General features: G+C 36.9%; 2 protein-coding genes across 2 annotated transcripts; one reads left to right on the top strand and one right to left on the bottom strand.

Annotated features, from left to right (window-relative positions):
• Positions 1 to 794: 794 nt before the first annotated feature.
• Positions 795 to 9,743, top strand: LOC132285613 (uncharacterized). The gene is made up of 3 exons (XM_059787802.1): positions 795 to 1,050; positions 1,204 to 1,313; positions 9,365 to 9,743. Exons 1-2 carry the CDS (start codon positions 983 to 985, stop codon positions 1,307 to 1,309), a joined length of 174 nt encoding a protein of 57 aa, XP_059643785.1. The 5' UTR covers positions 795 to 982; the 3' UTR covers positions 1,310 to 1,313; positions 9,365 to 9,743.
• A 1,651-nt stretch (positions 9,744 to 11,394) lies between these two features.
• On the bottom strand, positions 11,395 to 15,519 carry LOC132285612 (beta-amylase 3, chloroplastic). The gene is made up of 4 exons (XM_059787801.1): positions 14,940 to 15,519; positions 13,935 to 14,145; positions 12,646 to 12,756; positions 11,395 to 12,416 (listed from the first exon to the last, which is right to left on the bottom strand). Exons 1-4 carry the CDS (start codon positions 15,467 to 15,469, stop codon positions 11,625 to 11,627), a joined length of 1,644 nt encoding a protein of 547 aa, XP_059643784.1. The 5' UTR covers positions 15,470 to 15,519; the 3' UTR covers positions 11,395 to 11,624.
• Between the last annotated feature and the right edge of the window lie 4,203 nt (positions 15,520 to 19,722).

The raw sequence follows: 19,722 nt of genomic DNA, 5'->3' as shown, positions 1-19,722 counted from the left end.
AAAGAAGACACAGGGGGCACGTGCCCCCTGAGTTAGCCCGCACTCTATAATATATATGGTAATTTTTTTCATATATATGAAAAATTTTATACAGTGCTCCTCCTAAATTTTGTGGTTCCTAATATTATCTCTTTATTTTTTCTTTATTTATTCTTTTACCTCCAATTTCCTTAATAGAAAATTTTGAAAATGTCAAAATGAAACTTTTTAACTTTTTCTTTTTAAAAAGTTGTCTCATTTTTCTTTCCTTTTTCCTTTTCTACTCATACTATAAAAATTCTTCTTTGTAAAGTTATTTGAATAATTTTCTTCTTCTTTGTCTTTTGAATTTTAGAGTTGTTATATTATATATATATATATATATATACACTATGTATTTTTTTGGCAGCGTGCCCCTGTCACTTGAAATCCTAACTCCGTCCTTGAATATATATATAATTCTATAAGAATATATTTGCATAATTAAGTGAGATTCACTGCTGATGAGAAACTATGCATGTATGTTCTTTATATGCTATATCCACTATTGCAATTTTATGTAATTTTTTTTTTTTTTTTTTTTCCGTGAATGTATTTTATGTAAATTTTCAATGTAATAATTTTAATAACTTTTAGTAGGAATTTTATAGAATTATTAATTGTTTACCATGCAACTGTGTAATTTGTTAATTTAAAAATGATCAAGTATTAAAATTACTATTAATTTATTATAAATTAATTATTGTTGGGAATTCTTTTACAGTTTGAAGAGAAAAAAACAATAACAAAAACAAAATTAGGAGTCTGAACTTCGAAACTCTGAGCAAAAGCTATATTATGAGGCAACAAACCAAACTCTACAACGCCATCTCTGAGCCCCCAATCCACCACCTTAAACCCTTGGAAGTCACATATAACTACTATTCTCTCTCTCTCTCTCTATATCACACTTTACTCTCTCTTTCTCTCTCTATATTGAATTGTTGCAAACAACATATCTAAAATGCAGAAATCCTTCACTCTCATTCAAACAGTTGCTGCCGCAAGCGTATTCTCCGCTGTTTCCTGCTGGTAATTCTTTCTCTCTCTATCTTCCACACATAAGCTCATTTTTTTTTTTCTTCTTTGAGAAAGTTAGGGCTTGGTTTTTAACCACATCAGTTCGCATTTTTCTGTTAAAATTATTGGTATTCGACTGAAATTGGACAATCCATGTCTTCCCAGGTATGGTTTCATGTTCGGCAGAGAATCTGCTCGCAAGGAGCTTGGCGATTTGATTGAAAATCTTCGCCGTGGCGATTCTGGTTCTGGTTCTCCTCCACATTCCTAAATTGGTATCCCCTTCTCTCTCTCTCTCTCTCTCTCTCTATATATATATATATATATATATAATTATAATGTTTCGGGCCAGAAATTAAAGTTTCTGAGTGCAAAAATGGTGATATTAATGTTGCGAAATAACAAGTTATGTTTGTGTTATGGAGATTTTTTGCTTTTGAGATAAAAAATGAAGTGATTTTGGCTTTAGGAAATGAAAGATTAATCATATTTCATTGAAGGCTGAGTTGTGGAAAGAACACTTCTGAAGCATTTTCTTTTTCTTGTACAATTAGGTCTCCACAAGGTTGCCTATATAGAATATGACAGCCTGGTGTTATTTATTTATTTATTTTAAATTAAGTGTACTGTTTTAATACGAGGATTAACACAACTCTATAATATATGAACAATTTTGAACTTGAGAAATTAAAATTGGCAGTCACTGAATCATAGGAAAGCATGGCTTCACAGGAAGAACTGTCACTTGTCAGAGTAAGAAAATCCAAAGAAATAACTTGATTAGAATGAGGAGAGAGAATAGTTTCTATCAGAAAGGAAAGAGATAATTCTTAATGTGATAATGAATTTTACAGAAGTAGAAATGAAAAGCTGCAATTAGCTTAATTGAATTGTCTTGATTGGATCTGGAACTGATAAGAGTTAGTATGATACTTGTAGATTCATGCATACATGCACATGCGAATATCTATATATTGATGAGTTAGGTGTATACACCTACTTCCCAGCATGACTTGAACCTTGCACCTCTCTCTTAGGGTGGCAGGAGATGCCACTAAAGCTGACACTTGTTGGTGCTCTAATGTATGGTGGGGCTTCATTGCAAACATTGAAATGAAAGAATGCAAAGAGATATTAGACATGTCTGACTTGGCCTGTGTTTATGGGTTGGTTGCTTTACTTATTTTTTGAGCTCTAAATATGCTATAAATTGCAATAATAGATTGGATGATTTAACTACTACATTATAGGTTTCTTATATTAGACTTAATATACGGTAATAAGAAGGTTCTAAGTGCAATAGAAGTGCAGAAGAATATGATGTGAATGGTACTTTAGAGAATGTTAATTCTCTTTGGCTCTTTTTCTTAGCATACGTCCATTGTGAGAGTTTGTAGTTAGGGCCTATCACAAAGTCGGCTTGGTTTATGGGATGGTGGTGACAACTAGGCTGCGATTTGTGCAAGTTGGGTTCAGTTGAAAGTTCACCTGAGCTCAATATCGGAAGTAGAACACTCTGCCCATGACGTGACTGTAATCTAATTCTATCACTCAGCTCAATTTTCTGAGTTTGAGTTACATTGGTTTGGCTTGAGGTCAGGTTAAATTGACTTGTTGACATGATTGATGATACCCTCATGCAATTATCTTTGAGACTTATTTGGCTGCTTACTATAGTAAGTTCACTTATAAGTTTATCATGATGTAAATTATGCCTTTATGGTATTAAGGTACGGTTCAACTTGATTGAGTTGCATCCCAACTGACAACATAGATGTGGTATAGCAACATTAATGATTCCATTAGAATCTCTTGGCATGAGGATTATTAGATGTTATTATAATCAGACATCCTTGAAAGCGGGGATGGTGCAAATTATTCTTAGTGAGCTTATAATGTAGCAGTGGTGGGGGATTCATGTTTGTTTGTTTTTTGGGAAATACTTGTTCATATATTTCTGATATCTTTGGTTATTGTATTAATTTCTTGATGCCTGAAGTTAACTTTTGGGAAAGAGTGGTAGGAATTCTTATAAGGTTTTCTTTTGATTACTCAGATTCACCCACGAAACTCATAATTAGTTTGATTTAACCAATATATTTGTTTATGAAAGAAACTCCGTTATGCTTTAATCCGATTTTTTTTTTTTTGATAAATAAATAAAATTTTATAAAAAACGCTCGAAAGGGGAACGGAACCCAAGAAAAATACAAAGGCCACAAAGGCCTCAAGCCTTCAAGGAGACTGTGGAAAGAATGAGAATTTAAGCATCGAAATTGACATCGCCTTTCCTTCAACATATCTCCTATTCCTTTCAAGCCAAATACACCACCACACACAAAGTGGCGTAGCCCTCCACGCATCTTGACAATGAGCCCTCACAGGGCAACCTCTCTACGCCTCAATCAACCCTCTAGCGGATCCTGGCATAACCCAAGAAAACCCAAATAAGCCAAGCATCAAATCCCAACACTCTCTAGCCAAAGAGCAATGAATGAGAAAGTGATCCACTGATTCCTCATCACGAAGACACATATAACAATGATTGACCACCACCTGGCTTCGCCTTCTCAAATTATCCTGAGTTAAGATCCTTCCCAGAACTGAAGTCCACACAAAGAAGGCCACCTTAAGAGGAGCCTTAGAATGCCAAACGGACTTCCAAGGACAACGAACTCCAGGATCAAATGAGAGACACCTGAAGAAAGACCTCACCTCAAAACGCCCCTTGGAGTTAGCAACCCATGACCAACAATCAGAATCCTCCTCCGCAATCCTCTGGCGATACAACAGCTCCAAGAAATGAATGGCCTCCTCGATCTCCCAGTCCTGAAAGAAACGCCTGAATCGAACATCCCAAACCAATCTCTCATTATCAAGATGATAATAGTTAACCACCATGGCCTGCCTATCCGAAGCAATCCTGTAAAGCTGAGGAAAAGCGAGAGCGAGAGGAACATCTCCACACCACACATCCTCCCAAAAACAGATCCTCCTCCCATCTCTAAGACGAAACCGAATGTGTTTGGAAAATTCATCCCAACCCTTCCGAATAAATTTCCAGACACTCACCCCCCGAGAATCCCTTACTTCTAGAGAACTCCATCCTCCTCTCATCTCCCCAAAACGACAAGCCACAACCCTTTTCCAAAGCCAATGTCTCTTGACACCAAACCTCCACAACCATTTCCCAAGGAGGGCCTTATTAAAAGGCACCAATCTATGGAGACCCAACCCATCATTCCGAATTTGCCTTCAAACTTGTTCCCATCGCACCAAATGAAACTTAAAATCTTCCCCTCTACCCCCCCACAGAAACTTACGCTGCAACCTCTCAATCTTCTCCGCTACTGAAGAGGGAATCTGAAAAAGAGAGATAAAATAAGTGGGAAGACAAGAGAGGGTGCTCTTAATCAGAGTGATCCTGCCTCCCTTGGACAGATACTGCTTCTTCCAACTTGTCAATCTTCTCTCAAATCTATCCACCATTGGGTTCCAAATCCCCACACACCTCGAAGGAGCACCCAGAGGCAAACCCAAGTAAGAAATGGGAAATGAACTAGTACGACAACCAAGAATGTCAGCATAAGCCTCAATATCAGGGACCTCCCCAACCGGCACCAAAACACTCTTGCCCACATTCACCTTAAGGCCGGAGACAACTTGGAACCAAATCAAAACACATCTTAGATATCTGATATGGGACACATTCGCATCACAAAGAACTAAAGTGTCATCAGCAAACATCAAATGAGAAATCTCCAACTGAGAATCAGCATCCCTGCCCACCCGAAAGCCCCTCAAAAGACCCAACTCGGAAGCCCTTTTCATCAATCTGCTAAGTGCCTCCATCACAAACAAGAACAAGAAGGGGGAGAGAGGATCCCCTTGTCTCAAGCCCCTTGAGCTAGAGAAAAAACCGGTAGGAGCACCATTAACAAGGATCGAAAAGCGAGCACTGGAAATACAAAAATGCATCCATCTCTTTCACCTATCACCGAACCCCATCTTCTCTATCAGGTAAAGAAGGAAGTTCCAACTCACATGGTCATACGCCTTCTCAATGTCCAACTTACAAAGAACACCCGGGACTCCACTACGCAATTTGGAGTCCACACACTCATTTGCAATAAGGACTGAATTTAGAATCTGATGGCCTCCGACAAAAGCGTTTTGGGAGTCCGAAATGATGCCATCCAAAACTTTCCGCAATCTTGAAGCAAGCACCTTGGCAATCAACTTGTAGATACATCCCACCAAACTAATAGGGCGAAAATCCCTAACCCCCCCCCTTCTCTTTTTCGGGATGAGAGCAATGAACGTGGAATTCAAGCTTTTCTCAAAAGATCCCCGAGAATGGAAAGCATGAAAAGTGCCTATCACCTCCCCTTTAACCACCTCCTAGCACTCAAGAAGAAATCTAATGGTAAAACCATCTGGACCTGGGGCTTTATCCCCATTGCAACTCTTCAAAGCAATCAGAACTTCCTCCTTAGAAAAAGGTAATTCCAAGCCCAAGCACTCCTCCTTAGAAATAGAGTCAAATCTGGTCAATAGCCGCAATCTCAGCAAGAACCCGATTTTTTCTCCATTCCAAATTCCCAAAGACCTCTTTATTCCAAGTCTTAAGATTCTCCTTTAAGAGACGTAATCTGCCTGCAAGCACATGACTAGGGGTGCCAACCACACCATACCCCTCCCACCAAAGACGGACCCTCTCCAAAAAACCTTCAGCCCGCAGCCACATATTCTCAAATCTGAAAGGAGAACGTCTACTACACAACCCACCACAATCCAACATCAATGGAACATGGTCAGAGATAGGACGGGCAAGAGTAGCCTGAACAACATCAGAAAACCTCTCATCCCACTCCCCCGACACAAGGAATCTGTCAATCCGAGAAAGGGTAGGAGGAGAGCGACCACTGGACCAAGTAAATAGTCCTCCAACCAAAGGCAAATCAACCAACCCAAACTCATCAATAAACACCGAGAAAGCCTCCCTATCAGACGTCCACCTACCTCCCGTTGACCTGTCGAACGGAGAACGAACAACATTGAAATCTCCACCAATACACCAAGGCAAACACCATTGACTTCTAATCTCCCCCAACTCCTCCCAAAGCAAGTGGTGCTCACCGTCCTCCGAAGTACCATAAACACCCGAAAAGACCCAATGAACACCATCCTCAACCAAAGCAAGAATGCATGAAACGGAGAAACGCCCAACCTGAGCACCCACTTTAGACACCCATCTGTTATCCCACATGATCAAGATGCCCCCCGAGGAACCAATAGCATCCAAAGCAATCCACTCCACAAATCTCCCACCCCAAAGACTCCTCACAATCCTATCAGACATCGAAGCAAGTTTGGTCTCTTGGAGACACACCCATAGTTGTCAAAAGCGTTGACGGCGCACGCCCGAGGCACAAGGCGCACGCCCGAGGCACAAGGCGCCTACAGGCGCAAGTCATGCGCCTTTGTATGCATAAGGCAATGCCCTTTGAATAGGCGTGCGCCTTTATGTAAGAGGCGAGAGGCCCCAGGCGTGGAAAAGGCGCGCCTCCTTTTATTTGTTAGTATTTGTTATTAGTTTATTATTTGCTGTTTGTTTATTATTTATTATTTGTTTATTATACTTTTTAGACAACTTTACTAAAAGAAAACAATAAAATAAAAGCAAAAGGAAAGTGTAAAAGTGAAGTGAATCGGCTAGGGCTGAGAAACTTTGAAGCAAAGAGAAAGACAGAGGCTTGTGATTTGAAGGCTTGAAGCAAAGACACGATCTGAATCTGCCAACTTTCTCTCACGAATCACGATCCGAATCCAGGTAAGTCACTGTTCTCTTCTTCTTTTCTCTCTCTCTCTCTCTCTCTCTCTTTTTTCTCTCCTTTTCTCTTCTTTTCTCCCTCTTCGGCAGATTCTTCTCTCTTCTTTTCTCTCTCCTTCTCCTTCTTCTTCTTCTTCTTCTTCTCTCTTTTTTTCTCTTTCTTTTTTTCTCTCTTTTTTTCTCTCTTCTTCGGCAGATTCTTCTCTTCTTCTGCAGATTCTTCTTCTTCTTCTCTCTTTTTTTTCTCTCTTCTTCGGCAGATTCTTCTCTCTTCTTTTCTCTCTTCTTCTTCTTCTTCTTCTTCTTTTCTCTCTCTTCTTTATAGCAAACTTTCTCTGTGCACAGTTTTATTTTTATTTATTTATGAAATATGTGTCTTTTTTTTTTTTTTAACTGAACTGGAAGTTTGGAACTGGACTGCAGCTCTGTGTCTTCTTTTTATTATTTATTATTTTTTATTTTTATGAACTGAGCTGGAAGTTTGGAACTGGACTGCAGCTCTTTGTCTTCTTTTCTTTTTTTTATGAACTAAACTGGAAGTTTGGAACTGGACTGCAGCTCTGTATTTTTTTTTAAAAATTGAAATGTTAATATTGTTTTGAAATTGAAATCTGGTTTATAATTGACATGAAATCTGGTTTTGCTAATTGGAAATCTGGTTTATTTTGCTAATTGAAATCTGGTTTATTTTGTTACAACACCAATTACTGACATGAATTTATTTTGTTATCTTGAATTTGAATGTAGTTTGTACTTTAAAAGATGCCTAGTATTTTGTTGTCTATGTTTGTTTTAGTTTTATCTCATAATTCTCATTAGTTGACTTTTGCATCTTTATATTAATATGTTTAATTATTTACTGTTGAACTCAAGTACTTGATTTAGTTGGCTTTGGCATCTTTATGTTGAATATTGAACTTAAGTAATTGATTTAGTTGACTTTTGCATCTTTATATATAGGTTTTTTTTTTTTCAACGTGCGCCTTGCTTTAGTTGGGCGCGCGCCTCGCCTTGCGCCTCAGGCTCCAGGAGGCCTTTGCGCTTTTGTGCGCCTTGAGCCTTTAACAACTATGGACACACCACATGACCCCTACCTTTACGAATCACCGACTTCACCACTTTCCTTCTAACTGGGTCATTGAGGACATTCCACGAAAGAATTTGTAGCTTCATAGGGAAACACTTGGAGCAGCAAACCCTCCCCTCCTTCCACCACCTCTCCCTCCTGATTTGGACCCCCTATTTCTCCTTTCATACTTGATAAAATCATTGGGACTTTGCATCACTGTCTCCCCTTTCTCCTCCTGCAACCCTACCTTACCACCCACCTTTTCCTTAAAATGAGAATTGAGAACATCATTAAACAGACACATCGCCTCATCCACCCTACCCTCAAAAGAAACACCTAACAAAGGACCTACTTCCAAACCCTTTTCCCTCACCCACTCCTCCTCAAGGTCATTAACTCCAACATCAGTCGATTCACATACCCAATTCCCCCCGGGCGGAATAACAGCCAAAGGAACAGCCAAATTCACTGCTTGTTCCAAGTCTTCCCATGGAATCATTCCCGAGTCCCCATCAAAGGAAGAACCTGCAGCTCCCTCCCAATCATCAAGAACAGAAGTGGAATGCGAGCAAAACTGTGAAACAGGCTCCTCCTCAGTCAAAACGCCTCCTGAGTCACAAAGAAAACCTTTCAACGCCAAATGGTCCCGTAACTCCTTCAATAGAATAGAGGCCGTTTCATCATCAAGCTTCACCTTCACATCCCGACCTACACAAACCGTAACACCCTCACACAAACCTTCACTTCGCCGAGAGAAACCAAGTCCATTTCCAGAATCACTATCATGCCTGTCAGCAAGAACCAAGTCCCTCTCAACCACCATAACTCCTTAATCCGATTGAAACTGGAAACACCCTGTATTGAAGTTATTTAACCTAATCACATTCGATGAGGGACACTTTGGTATTTCTTTGCTTTAATAATAATCAGTGTGGAACTACTGTAAGTTTCAGTGGTGGGATATAATCTTGTCTCCCTTATTCTAAATCAAGTACAGAGACAGATGGAGGAAGTAATTATTGTGTGGTTCTAATGATTGAAAACTAAATCTTGCTCTCCTTTGTTACTTGTTGATGATGAGTGGTGTGGCTGGAAAAACACCCATTTACAGTGGTTTTTATGTTTACAAGGGTGGACTAGTTTGTATAAGTAATTTAATCCTTATCCCTTTTATTGCATGCCATTTATAATAGATGTCCAACAGAAGATCGTGGACTACTTCATTTATGCAAAAAAAAAAAAAAAAAAAAAAAAAAAAAAAAAAAAGGAAAGAAAAAGAAGAAGAAAAAAAAAAGAAAAAAGTAAAAGAAAAAGAAAAAGAAAGAAGAAAACATTTATTACTATTTCTCCAAAATTCAGCCTTGAATTTTTATGCATCTTTGAACTTGAACCATGGGCTTTAATTAGGATTATGACATCTGCAGGTGCTTTGGTTAAGGATTGCAACATCTAGTATTCTAGTGGCCTGTGAGAAAAAATGTCGGTCTCATCCTTTCTTCTTGGAACTGAGTCAGGAAGTGGATCTTATCGCTGAAGGTACTTGGGTCTTCATTGGAAGCACTTTCTAAGCCAGGTGCCAGGATTGAGAATTTATGTTAGATGTCTTATTTTAATATCCTTGACTGAGAAATATTCTTTATTCCAGATGACAATTTGAAATCTTAAAATGTTAAGTATTCACCTATACATAATCTCTAGTGATGTGTTCTATTGGGAAGAAAAGTAGTTCAAAGATGAATATTTGTTAGAAAGAATTTATGATTTTTTTTTCAAATAAATTAATCTGTAGACTATTAAAAGGCAGCCTAGTGCACAAGGCTCTTGCCGCTGCGGGGTCTTGGGAGGCCAAGATGCACATAGCCTTTACTCAACATGCAGAGAGGCTGTTTCCCGTTTTGAACCTGCAACCTCCAAGTCGCAATGGAGTGACCTTATTGTTGTGGCAGGACAATTTTGTAGACTATAATTGTTGTTGATCTAAAATGCTTGGCCTAATATTGAGTTACAGTACTTCTTTTGAATCTATGCCATTAGATACTTCAAATTTCCTTGCCAGCTTTGTATTGTGCTGGTATTGTGACCGGAATGGTTGGAGCATGATATTAGACTCCCGTCCAAGAAACCTAGCGGCAAAGTTGTTGGGTGGTCTTTAAGTGTCACTCATGATTTTAAATATGGATCACTGTTGTGGGCCTGTGGCTTCACTTGGCATTGCACAATGCTGTACTTGCTCATTTAAAGATAAATGTCTTCTTGTTCACCATTAGAAGTTTCTTTGATTATATGAATGAACTTAATTGATGGAGAAGATAGAATTTATATGAAACAGTAGAATCATGATTCTAAAAGCAAAAAATATGGTCATGGGTATTATGCATATATTTTCACACCAGGTGATGGTCATATGACAAGCAATAAGCTTCATACATCAATGATGGTTTTATGAGTTAATTTTTTGTTACTAAAATTGCTATCTCGCCCGATATATTGATAGATATATCGAGAAATCTTAAGTTAATGCCTGCTAATTTTTGGCTTTAGGTCTGGACCAAAATGAAATAGACAAAAGAAACCCACTTTAATCTTTGACATCTTATTCCAATGGCGAGCAATGTAGACAATTTATATGGGCAATGATCCCATTCGTTCTGTTTTGGTGTACATGCACATTTCGTATTGCAATTCTTGTTTGCATATATATTAACCAGACTACTTTCTTTAATGGGATGCAAGCAATCTTTGTATGAGGAATCCCTTTTTTGATGACTATATTATACAAGAACAAAGAGATTTGAGTACCTTATTAGAATCTAACCCTCTCCCCCTTCTAAAAAAGAGAAAAGGAAAATGTGGCATTTCTATGACCAATGGTGATATTATTCCATTCTGGATGTACGCCAAGGCACAACTATATCATCTTAATCAGTACATGTGATGGGACAAAAAAAATTGAAACAATATCATTTGATCATTTGAAAGTACCGGGTAAAACTATAATCTTGTAATTTTGCATTAGCATATTAACCGGTTACTATGTCAAAATTATGTCGTTTTGTTTTACATGACATTTAGACACCCAATTTGGCTAAGTAACATAAAGACATTGCTGCAATCCATTACTTAATGTTGGTCTAGCCAATGGGATGGGTATAAAGTACAATTGATACAGATCTATTTTTGTTTTTATTTTTTATTTATTTTGGCACAAAATAGCTTCTCTAACTCTTTTTTTTCTCTAACTCTTAAACTGTGTTCTTACGTAGTTATGCTTGGCAGATGTCACCATCTTTTAAGGTTAGATCTATATTAGAACAAATATGAAAAAATAAAGAAACATTAAAGCCTACCAGAAACATCTTCCTAGTTCTTATCTTATGTAGAAAACAATTATTAATTCAAATGACCCAGACACTTCCAAAATTAGGAGCCGATAGCAGCTTTTAAGCAAGTCCTGTGAACAATGGCGAATTACAAATTTCCTCATTCATGATGTGGAAATGGATATACAGTTCATTCTATATATATTTTTTTAGTCCTTGACAATCTTCAAAGCTAGGTCAGTTATGCCAAATATATAACACACACTTATCATATGCTTTTCCTTTTCTGCTCCTTTTTTCTTTTCTTCACTACTCTACATTGGATTAAACTATTCACCATCATACATGAAAATGAACATATACTTTACACGAGGGCAACCTCATTTTTCTTCTTAACATTATGCTCTTTGATAAATCCAACGTAAAGATTTGTCCTGCTCGAGTCACTGTCTGGAAGTCTTGTGTTCCGACCACCTTCTGACATGCTCTTCACGAAGTCCACCAAGTGCCTCCAATTCTCGCCTTCAAACAGCTGTTTATTCATTCTTAGATATGTAAATGCACTCAATCCATTTCCAGAATCTGATCTACTCGTTGCCGTAACTTGTGCATATGCACCTGCATCATACCTTTCCAGTGCATTCTCTCCTGCAAGTTCTGTTCCAGCAGTTTTAGTTGCCATCTTCACTTGCCGAACTAACCCTTCTGGTGAGCAGTTTGCGCTCTCTGGTTGTTCCCTGTCTTTCATTTCCATGCACGTGAAATTGAATATCACTCCATGTTTGGCAAACACTCGTGCTATTGGTAGGTAACCATCTCGATGTCGAGTATTGTAGTATCCTGCTGTTAATTCAGCAGCATGAGATCTTGTTCTGTAGTGCCAATGAATTCCAGCTACTTTTCCGGATAGCTTGGCACCAGTTCCTCGGAATATTCCCTCAGCAGCTCCTAAGATCCTGTCCCCGTGCTCTAATAGCTTTCCGGTGTACCATTCTAGGAAAAACTGCCCGTACTCGCTTTTCCATGTCCCATCTCTTCTGAAGAATCCGGTCTCTTCAGGGAATTGTTTGTATCGGCCAGAATCATGAGGCCCACTACTCCCCCAGTCTTTCTTCCCGATTGCCTCAGCCGCTGCTTCCAGTGAAGCTCTCATATACTGTTTTAGCAGAGAAACTTGTTTAGGGTTAAAAAATAAAAATATAGAATTTAGTTATATTCATTTTTTTTATGGTGTTTTTACGTTGTAAAATGTTTCACTTTTGTAGAAACGGGAAGTGCTTGATTTTGATCATGATATTTCAGTTGATTGGTCATGAATCAGTTTGGTGCTAAAATTTGACAGGCCATAGAATTAGAAAAACTGCACTTCTACTTCCAAAATTTACCTTGTCATAGCATTGGAATTCTCCAATTCCAGGAAACTTCCAAGTCCCATTGCTTTCTGGATAGGATGGATATCTTAGCTCTCCACAGGGGCCCATCCCCACTTGAATTTCCTGTAGTAGAATAGAAATTGAGTTTCTTAAGTGAAAGAAGTTAATTCTTTCTATGTACGAAGGAAAAGCAAAGAAGAATATCTCTTCTGGGTCCTGAACATGTCAGTGGTCCACCACTTGGATTACTTAAACCTTCCATGGGTCCTATGATGCTAACACCATTTGGTTAGTTGAATTTGTTAGTCATTCATTTAATTAAGTATATCTTTCGTGTTCGGTTCTTTTTTAATGAGCACTACTAAGTACAGTCAAGTGACCATAAAACCTGCAATATGTTCATTTAAAATGACAGGAGTCCAGTATTTGCCTATGTAATTGGTTAGGTGACGTAGGAAAAGCAAGCTTGACTGATGATTTAAGCTACTGATCTGAATCAAATTCTTTGACGTCAATGGAAAACTGTCTGAAAATATTTAACAGTATGCTAATCATTTAAACCTCATCTAGCAAAACTGGTTTCTGACACATTCATCTACTCGATCAGACCCATTATACAGTGGATGTCGAACATTTTCTATATCATTCGTTACATGGTTCATTTTTATTGGTTACTTCATGTTAGATCCGTACTCATTAGAGCTGGATGCTTTCTCTTTCCTAAAAATGGCATAACCGCATATGATCTTCAATGCCTTGAATATCTTTTGTGCTTGCCAGGTTTACAGATATTGAGATCGATCCTTAGACACTATCTAGAAAAAAGAATTGTTATTCAGTGTGGTTAATTGTAGGTGCAGGGAACGGCAGACTAGATACAAACCTAACCTTTGGCATTTTTTTTTTTGGCACAAAGTGGCTTGGAACTCTATTTAAGTAAACGATTTCATTCTGATACACTAAAAAGATTGCAAATTTGAGTGCATCTCTTAGATTTTGTCCCCCTCCTCTCTCCTGTCTGTGTATCATTAGGCATGATAACTAGACATCTAACACATATACATATGATCAAGATCTCAAAATTAAGGTGTTTTAACCCATAATACATATTCACTTTTATTATTTTATGTATATTATTTAATCAAAACTTGTTTAATGTTGTTAAGACATGTCGAACCACTTGTGTGTCTCTATATCTATCAAGTAGATTGGAACTCCAGTTTGTTTTCATCAACTTCAAATCCCCCGGGGCTTATCTTTAAAGACAAAAGAATTAAGACATGCAGAAGTTGAATGCTTACCACAATAACCTCTCCCAAGTAATCCTTGAATCTGTCATGGAAACTCCTCATGTAATCAGAGTAGACCTGAATGGGAGTTCTTCCTCTGAGCACCGGTAATGAATCACAACCCAAGGAAATGTACTCCGGATTCCTCCGGCCTGATCTGTCCGTGTAGACAAGGTCAGGATTCTTGCTGATTTCTTCGAGCACCCATGGGGGTAGAGGAATACTGAAAAATCAAGTCCAGAATGTGTATTACAATTAATGACTTCGCTTTTCCCTTTAGGTTGAGGATGCTAATGATTCAAAAGATGGAGGTGAAAAGACCAAGTTTTCTAAAGAAGAAAATTTAAAACCAATAAACTTACTATAAGCTAATCTCTCTGAATGTAAAGCAATGCTAGAAATTCAAGAGAAAACAAAACTTCAAGAATCAACTAGGCCTCCCTGAAGGTGAAGGTGGAGAAATACTGAAATTTTGATGAAAGTTCATGACCAGCACAACCAATTTACACAGAACATGAAAATAGACAAAAAATTTACAATTTACAACTAGGCTATTGTCATGATAAAAGGGAAAAAGAGAAACTAAGCTATTGTCTCTAAACATTGAGTAATGCTGGAAATTCAAGAGAAAAGATATTTATTGTTTTACACTTCACAAGTGGGTTACTGTGTCTGTATGTCTGTGTATGTGCATGCTTTTTTTATTTATTATTTTTTTTTTTTTAAGATTTGGATAGGTTGAGGAATTCCATAACACCCGTAAATATATATAATGCAGTTTGATGTCTATGAAAATGAAAATTCTAAATTTTGTTTGACTGAGTGATGGTGTAAGAGAAAGGATGAGAAATGTGCTGCACATGAAATATACTCAAAATTATATGCAGAATAGCATAAAAGAATGAGAAAATAATAAAATATAAAATCATATACATCTGGCCTTGGATAGTTAGTATCTGAATTTATAACGTCGTCATAACTTATGACTAAGAAAGAATTGCCAAAGCCCTTACATACCTGCAAGAGTCTCCAACGTTTCCACCGCACTGATGGAAAGACATGACAACTTGGAGCTTCAAACCATGCTTTTGCACCATCTTCACAAGCTCGGCATACCCTTCCCACTTATACTTCAAAGGCCCGTCTTTCTCTACCAGCCCCCACCAAGCATCAACCATTATTCCTTCAACTCCTGCACTTTTCAAGGCCATCAAGCTAGCATTCATTGCTCGTGGCTTGTTTAAGCTTCCCCCAAACGATACGGTGTCAAGGGGTAGCATCACAAACACGGGCACTCTTGAGTCATTTTTTCTATGACCTCCTGATAGCTCATGAAGCTGTTCTCTCGGCCCATTTCTCCTACCTTCCAAAGGCGAGGTTGTCTCACGTGAGACTTGAGCTTCTTGCGTTGAATTCTTTGCTCGGAGATGGCAAGATGGCTTGATTTGTGCAAAACAAACCATGCCAGGGAAGTCATTGGGTGTTTCGAAACTTTTTGTGTCTTTTAAATTGAGAAAAGAAGTTGAAGAACGAAGTGTGAAAGCCATTTTTTTGTTAAGAGAGAGACAGAGAGAGAGAGGTACTGGTGGATTAAGGCAAGTAGTGTTTATTTATAAAGGGAAGCTTGCTTTTGAGTTTTGAAGGAGACAATGTTGGTGGGCTCTACTTTAAAAGGGCAAAAGTGCCAAAAATCAAAATTGGTCGGCTCACCTTTTGAAGGTCATCTCTTTCCTACGTGGCTAAACTTTTCATTCTTATCAAATGCTGGGGCTGAGAATGAAAATAAAATTTCTTTGGGTTTTAAAATTTTTTGTTGTCACTTTCGGGTATTGAATAATGAATAATACATCTATTATGGGAGTATTTCCTTGGAGAGAGATTTAGTCATTAGTTTGTAATTTGCAGTATGTAGTTCTTGTACCCCAAACAATGGCGCTTTTAGGACAGTAAAATGTTATTTTATCTCATCAAATCTTGAAGCTTTAGCACTATGGACTTGCATACATCGTACTGGGAAAAAAAAACACGGTAGATATTCTCATAAAAAAAAATTTCTATCAAGGGGGTCAAGTGGCCATTAAAGCTTCTTCTGGATGCCTTGGATTAAAAAAACATGGTAGATATTCTGGATTTTTATCTGCCAATTTCCTTCAAGTTGCTTAAATTTTTTGTTTTGTTTATTTTAATTTCCTTCTATTTTTAGAGTGTCCTTGTTCACATATGAGTTTACTGATTTCTTTGATATCTGTAGGGTTTTTTTTTTTTTCATTAATATATATTTCTTTTTATTTTTTTTATTTTTTTGACAATGATAATCAAACCTCTAACTCTAACCCTTTCATTCAAATGATATGCTATCACTTTTACTCCTGTGATGCAACAACTTGGATATCGATTGGTGCGTGTAACTCTTGAAATGTTTTTAATTAGGAAACCACTTATATACCCATGGAATAAATATTAAAAAAGAAAGAAAAAAAAAGACCAACACTAATTGGTCTCCTAAATCTCATTTTTAGTGCCTCCATTTTACATTAACCAATCTCGTTTAAGGGCGACTCTCTCTCTCTCTCTCTTATTTTATTTTATTTTATTTATTTTTTTTTCTGATTTGGTAGCATACAGGAAAACTATTTCTCACATCTCGATAACTTAAATATTCTAATCCATGTTCTTATTAGTCAAAAAATAGGATATAAGATGGAAAAGAAAGGTGAATCTGCAGTAGCCGACACAGGGGAATGGAAATTAGGTAGCCTACGTGTTTCCACCAAATTGGGAGCCATATCTGTTGGTGTGAACCAATGGATGGCAGCAAACCCACAAACTTAGCTAAGTTCTCTTGGTCTATGTTTTCTTAACCCTACATATTTGTGCCTCTGTGCGTGTCTGTGTGTGTTTGTTTATTTATTTAAATATATATATATTTATTTATTTTGATAAATAAAAATTTTTATTAAAAAACATTCAAAAGGGGAGCAAATCCTGAGAAAAATACAAAAAACCAAATATATTTTATTAAAAAACGCTCAAATATATATATATATATATATATTTGATAAGTAAAAAACCAAATATATATATATATATATATAAAACCAAATATATTTTATTAAAAAACGCTCAAATATATATATTTGACTGTGTGTGTTTGTTTATTTATTTATTATTATATATATATATATATATTTATTTATTTTGATAAATAAAATTTTTTATTAAAAAACGTTCAAAAGGGGAGCAAATCCTGAGAAAAATACAAAAAACCAAATATATTTTATTAAAAAACGCTCAAATATATATATATACATATATATTTGATAAGTAATTTATTATTATATTTTTAATATATGTGGATGACAAGACCTTTAAAATTTCAAATTTATTTGGTTTTGGTTGGTTTAGGATAAGAAGACTGGCTGGTCTTCCTGAGAGGGAGAGCATGTGGTTGTGATAGATTCCATGCTTTCATTTTATTGGATTTTATGTCTAAACATTTCCGTAGCTTAACTGCTCCAGTGATCTCCATTATACTGTAAACTTGACCAATACTGTGGAATCCTCACCATTTTAAAGTGGTTGTCTTCACCATAATACATAGATAGATCTATCTTTCTAGTTTGAGAGATGCTTTAAAGCAAATATCAATAAAAGGCCTCAAGGTTTAGTCTTGCAGGCTTAAATTGTAATTTGTACATGTTTAAGCATCTTCTAATTATTCATAGCATTAGATTTACGTTCAATTAAAATATTCTTTTATGGTTGATTGACACAGCATGTAAAAACCTTTTTTATGAGAAATGAATTATGAATTTTGTATTTAAATTTTAGAGGCATTCTGGTGGGCAGAGCATTGGCACGTAGGAAGAAGTATTTTGAAAATATTGGGTAGGTTATCCTTAAAGTAAGACACTAAATTGAATCTGGAATGTGGGAATTTGGAATAAAAGTGACTTTACACCTAGCACTTTAAGGGTAGAATTGCCAAACAAATTCAGGTGACCTATTCCGAATAGTTGGATTAAGCCTTGTGGAGCAGGGTTTGAAATTAAAAATCCCAAGCAAGTGGTATTTTATGTGATAAAAAATTGCTAAATTAGGTAAAAGGGAAATTCTATAGGGAGGTTATTAGGCTAGTGACCTTAAATGGAGTAAAGTATTGGACGTTAAAAAAACACAAGAACAATGCATTCATGTAGCGGAAATGAGAATTTTGAGACGAATGATAGGATTGAGTATAAGATATATAATCAATAATCAACATATGAGAGGAACTAGGCGTAGTGCCAATTGGTTAGAAGTTAAGAGACAGAGAGGTCACACAAGATTAACTTGGGATGAAGTAATTAGAAATAATTTTAAAATATTATAAATAAGAGGGGTTATTATTTTTGATAGAATAGAATGGCAAAATAGAAATCATATGGCTGACCCCGTTCATATGGGATAAATGTAAGGATGATGATGAAATATAATTTGTCCGGGGAGAACCTTAGAAGAGTTGGTGCTGATGGTATATATTGTGGTATCTAAATATGCCTTCTCTACCATTATACTAGAAGCTGCATTGTCAATTGAATTTTTTTTTTTTCCCTCTCAAAAGTTGCTAATCTGGACACCGTCCCCCCTCAAGTTGCAACTTTTGAAATCCAAAAAAATTGTTGTATATTTTGTGGTGGTATTTCCTTCTGTTCCTTTTCCTTATAACAGTTTGCTATTTGTCATGTACATTATGAACAGATGGATGAAAAAAAAAGGCTGTGTATTTGTGTACACACAATATCAACAGGTTCAATCAGCTTATCCAAGATGAATTTAATAATTGAAAAAAATGTAGTGTTGTTTAAAGTATGAAAGTTCTGTTTGTTCAAAAAAGGTGAGTTATATTGGTTGTCGTGTAGGCATATGTTATTTTCATTTTAGTTTGGATGTACTCTCTATTTCAATTTATCTGCACATGACAGAACAATGACCATGTAAATTACATGTACAAGGGTCTATTTGCTTGAAAGAAGCAATTGCTATTCAAACATCTGATTTTGTTCATGCTTAAATTATTTCTTCTATTAGAATTTGCAACTTCACCTTCTTTGTTATTTGAAACCTGGGGATAAGAAATTTGTCATTACACATTACATGGGAAAAATGAAGTCATTCTTATCTGAAGTTCCTGCATCAATACATGCTGGAACTGTTGAGCATTTGTTAGCGGGATTAACGGTGATGATAATTTATCATAGCTTCATCGACCGGTGAACTGTCGGTGAACAATATCATGGAGCGTAGAGTCTGTCTTCATTTGCTGGAAAGGTAAAACCTTGTGCATGACATCGATAGTTTGGTTTTTATTCAAAATGCAGTTTGGCCAAGTAATTCTCATGCCTACGAGGGCTTTTTTGAGTGGAGGATAGAAGTCTTATCTCTTCTACTCTCTTCTCTTTTTCTCGCTGGTGGACAAATACACACGTTTTGTTAGGCTCCACTAATTTGGCTGGAGTTGCTGGGTGGTTTTGAATCACAGCTGCTGGGACGCTCCTCTACTCAAAAAGCAGATGGTGGCCCAAAATTTTGTGGTCCCCCATCCTCCCCCCCGGTGGTTATATTTGAATTCAAATGAAGAAGTGGTGGGATCTACTTCTCTTGGCAGATCTCTATATCTCTCTCTCTCTCTCTCACACACACACACACAAAACACATGCACACACCATTCCACTGTTAGTTACAGGCCAATTACCACAATTCTAGAGTAGCATAACATATTGGTACCTTAGCTGGTTTTGTATATGGCTTGAACATTTTT

This window comes from Cornus florida, unplaced genomic scaffold (genome assembly GCF_030987335.1).
Source record: "Cornus florida cultivar Cherokee Brave unplaced genomic scaffold, ASM3098733v1 CherokeeBrave_3.0.0_Hap2_Chr11, whole genome shotgun sequence".
Taxonomy (NCBI): domain Eukaryota; kingdom Viridiplantae; phylum Streptophyta; class Magnoliopsida; order Cornales; family Cornaceae; genus Cornus; species Cornus florida.
The sequence above is the reverse complement of the archived record's forward strand: the minus strand, read 5'-3'. Positions and strand labels throughout refer to the sequence as shown.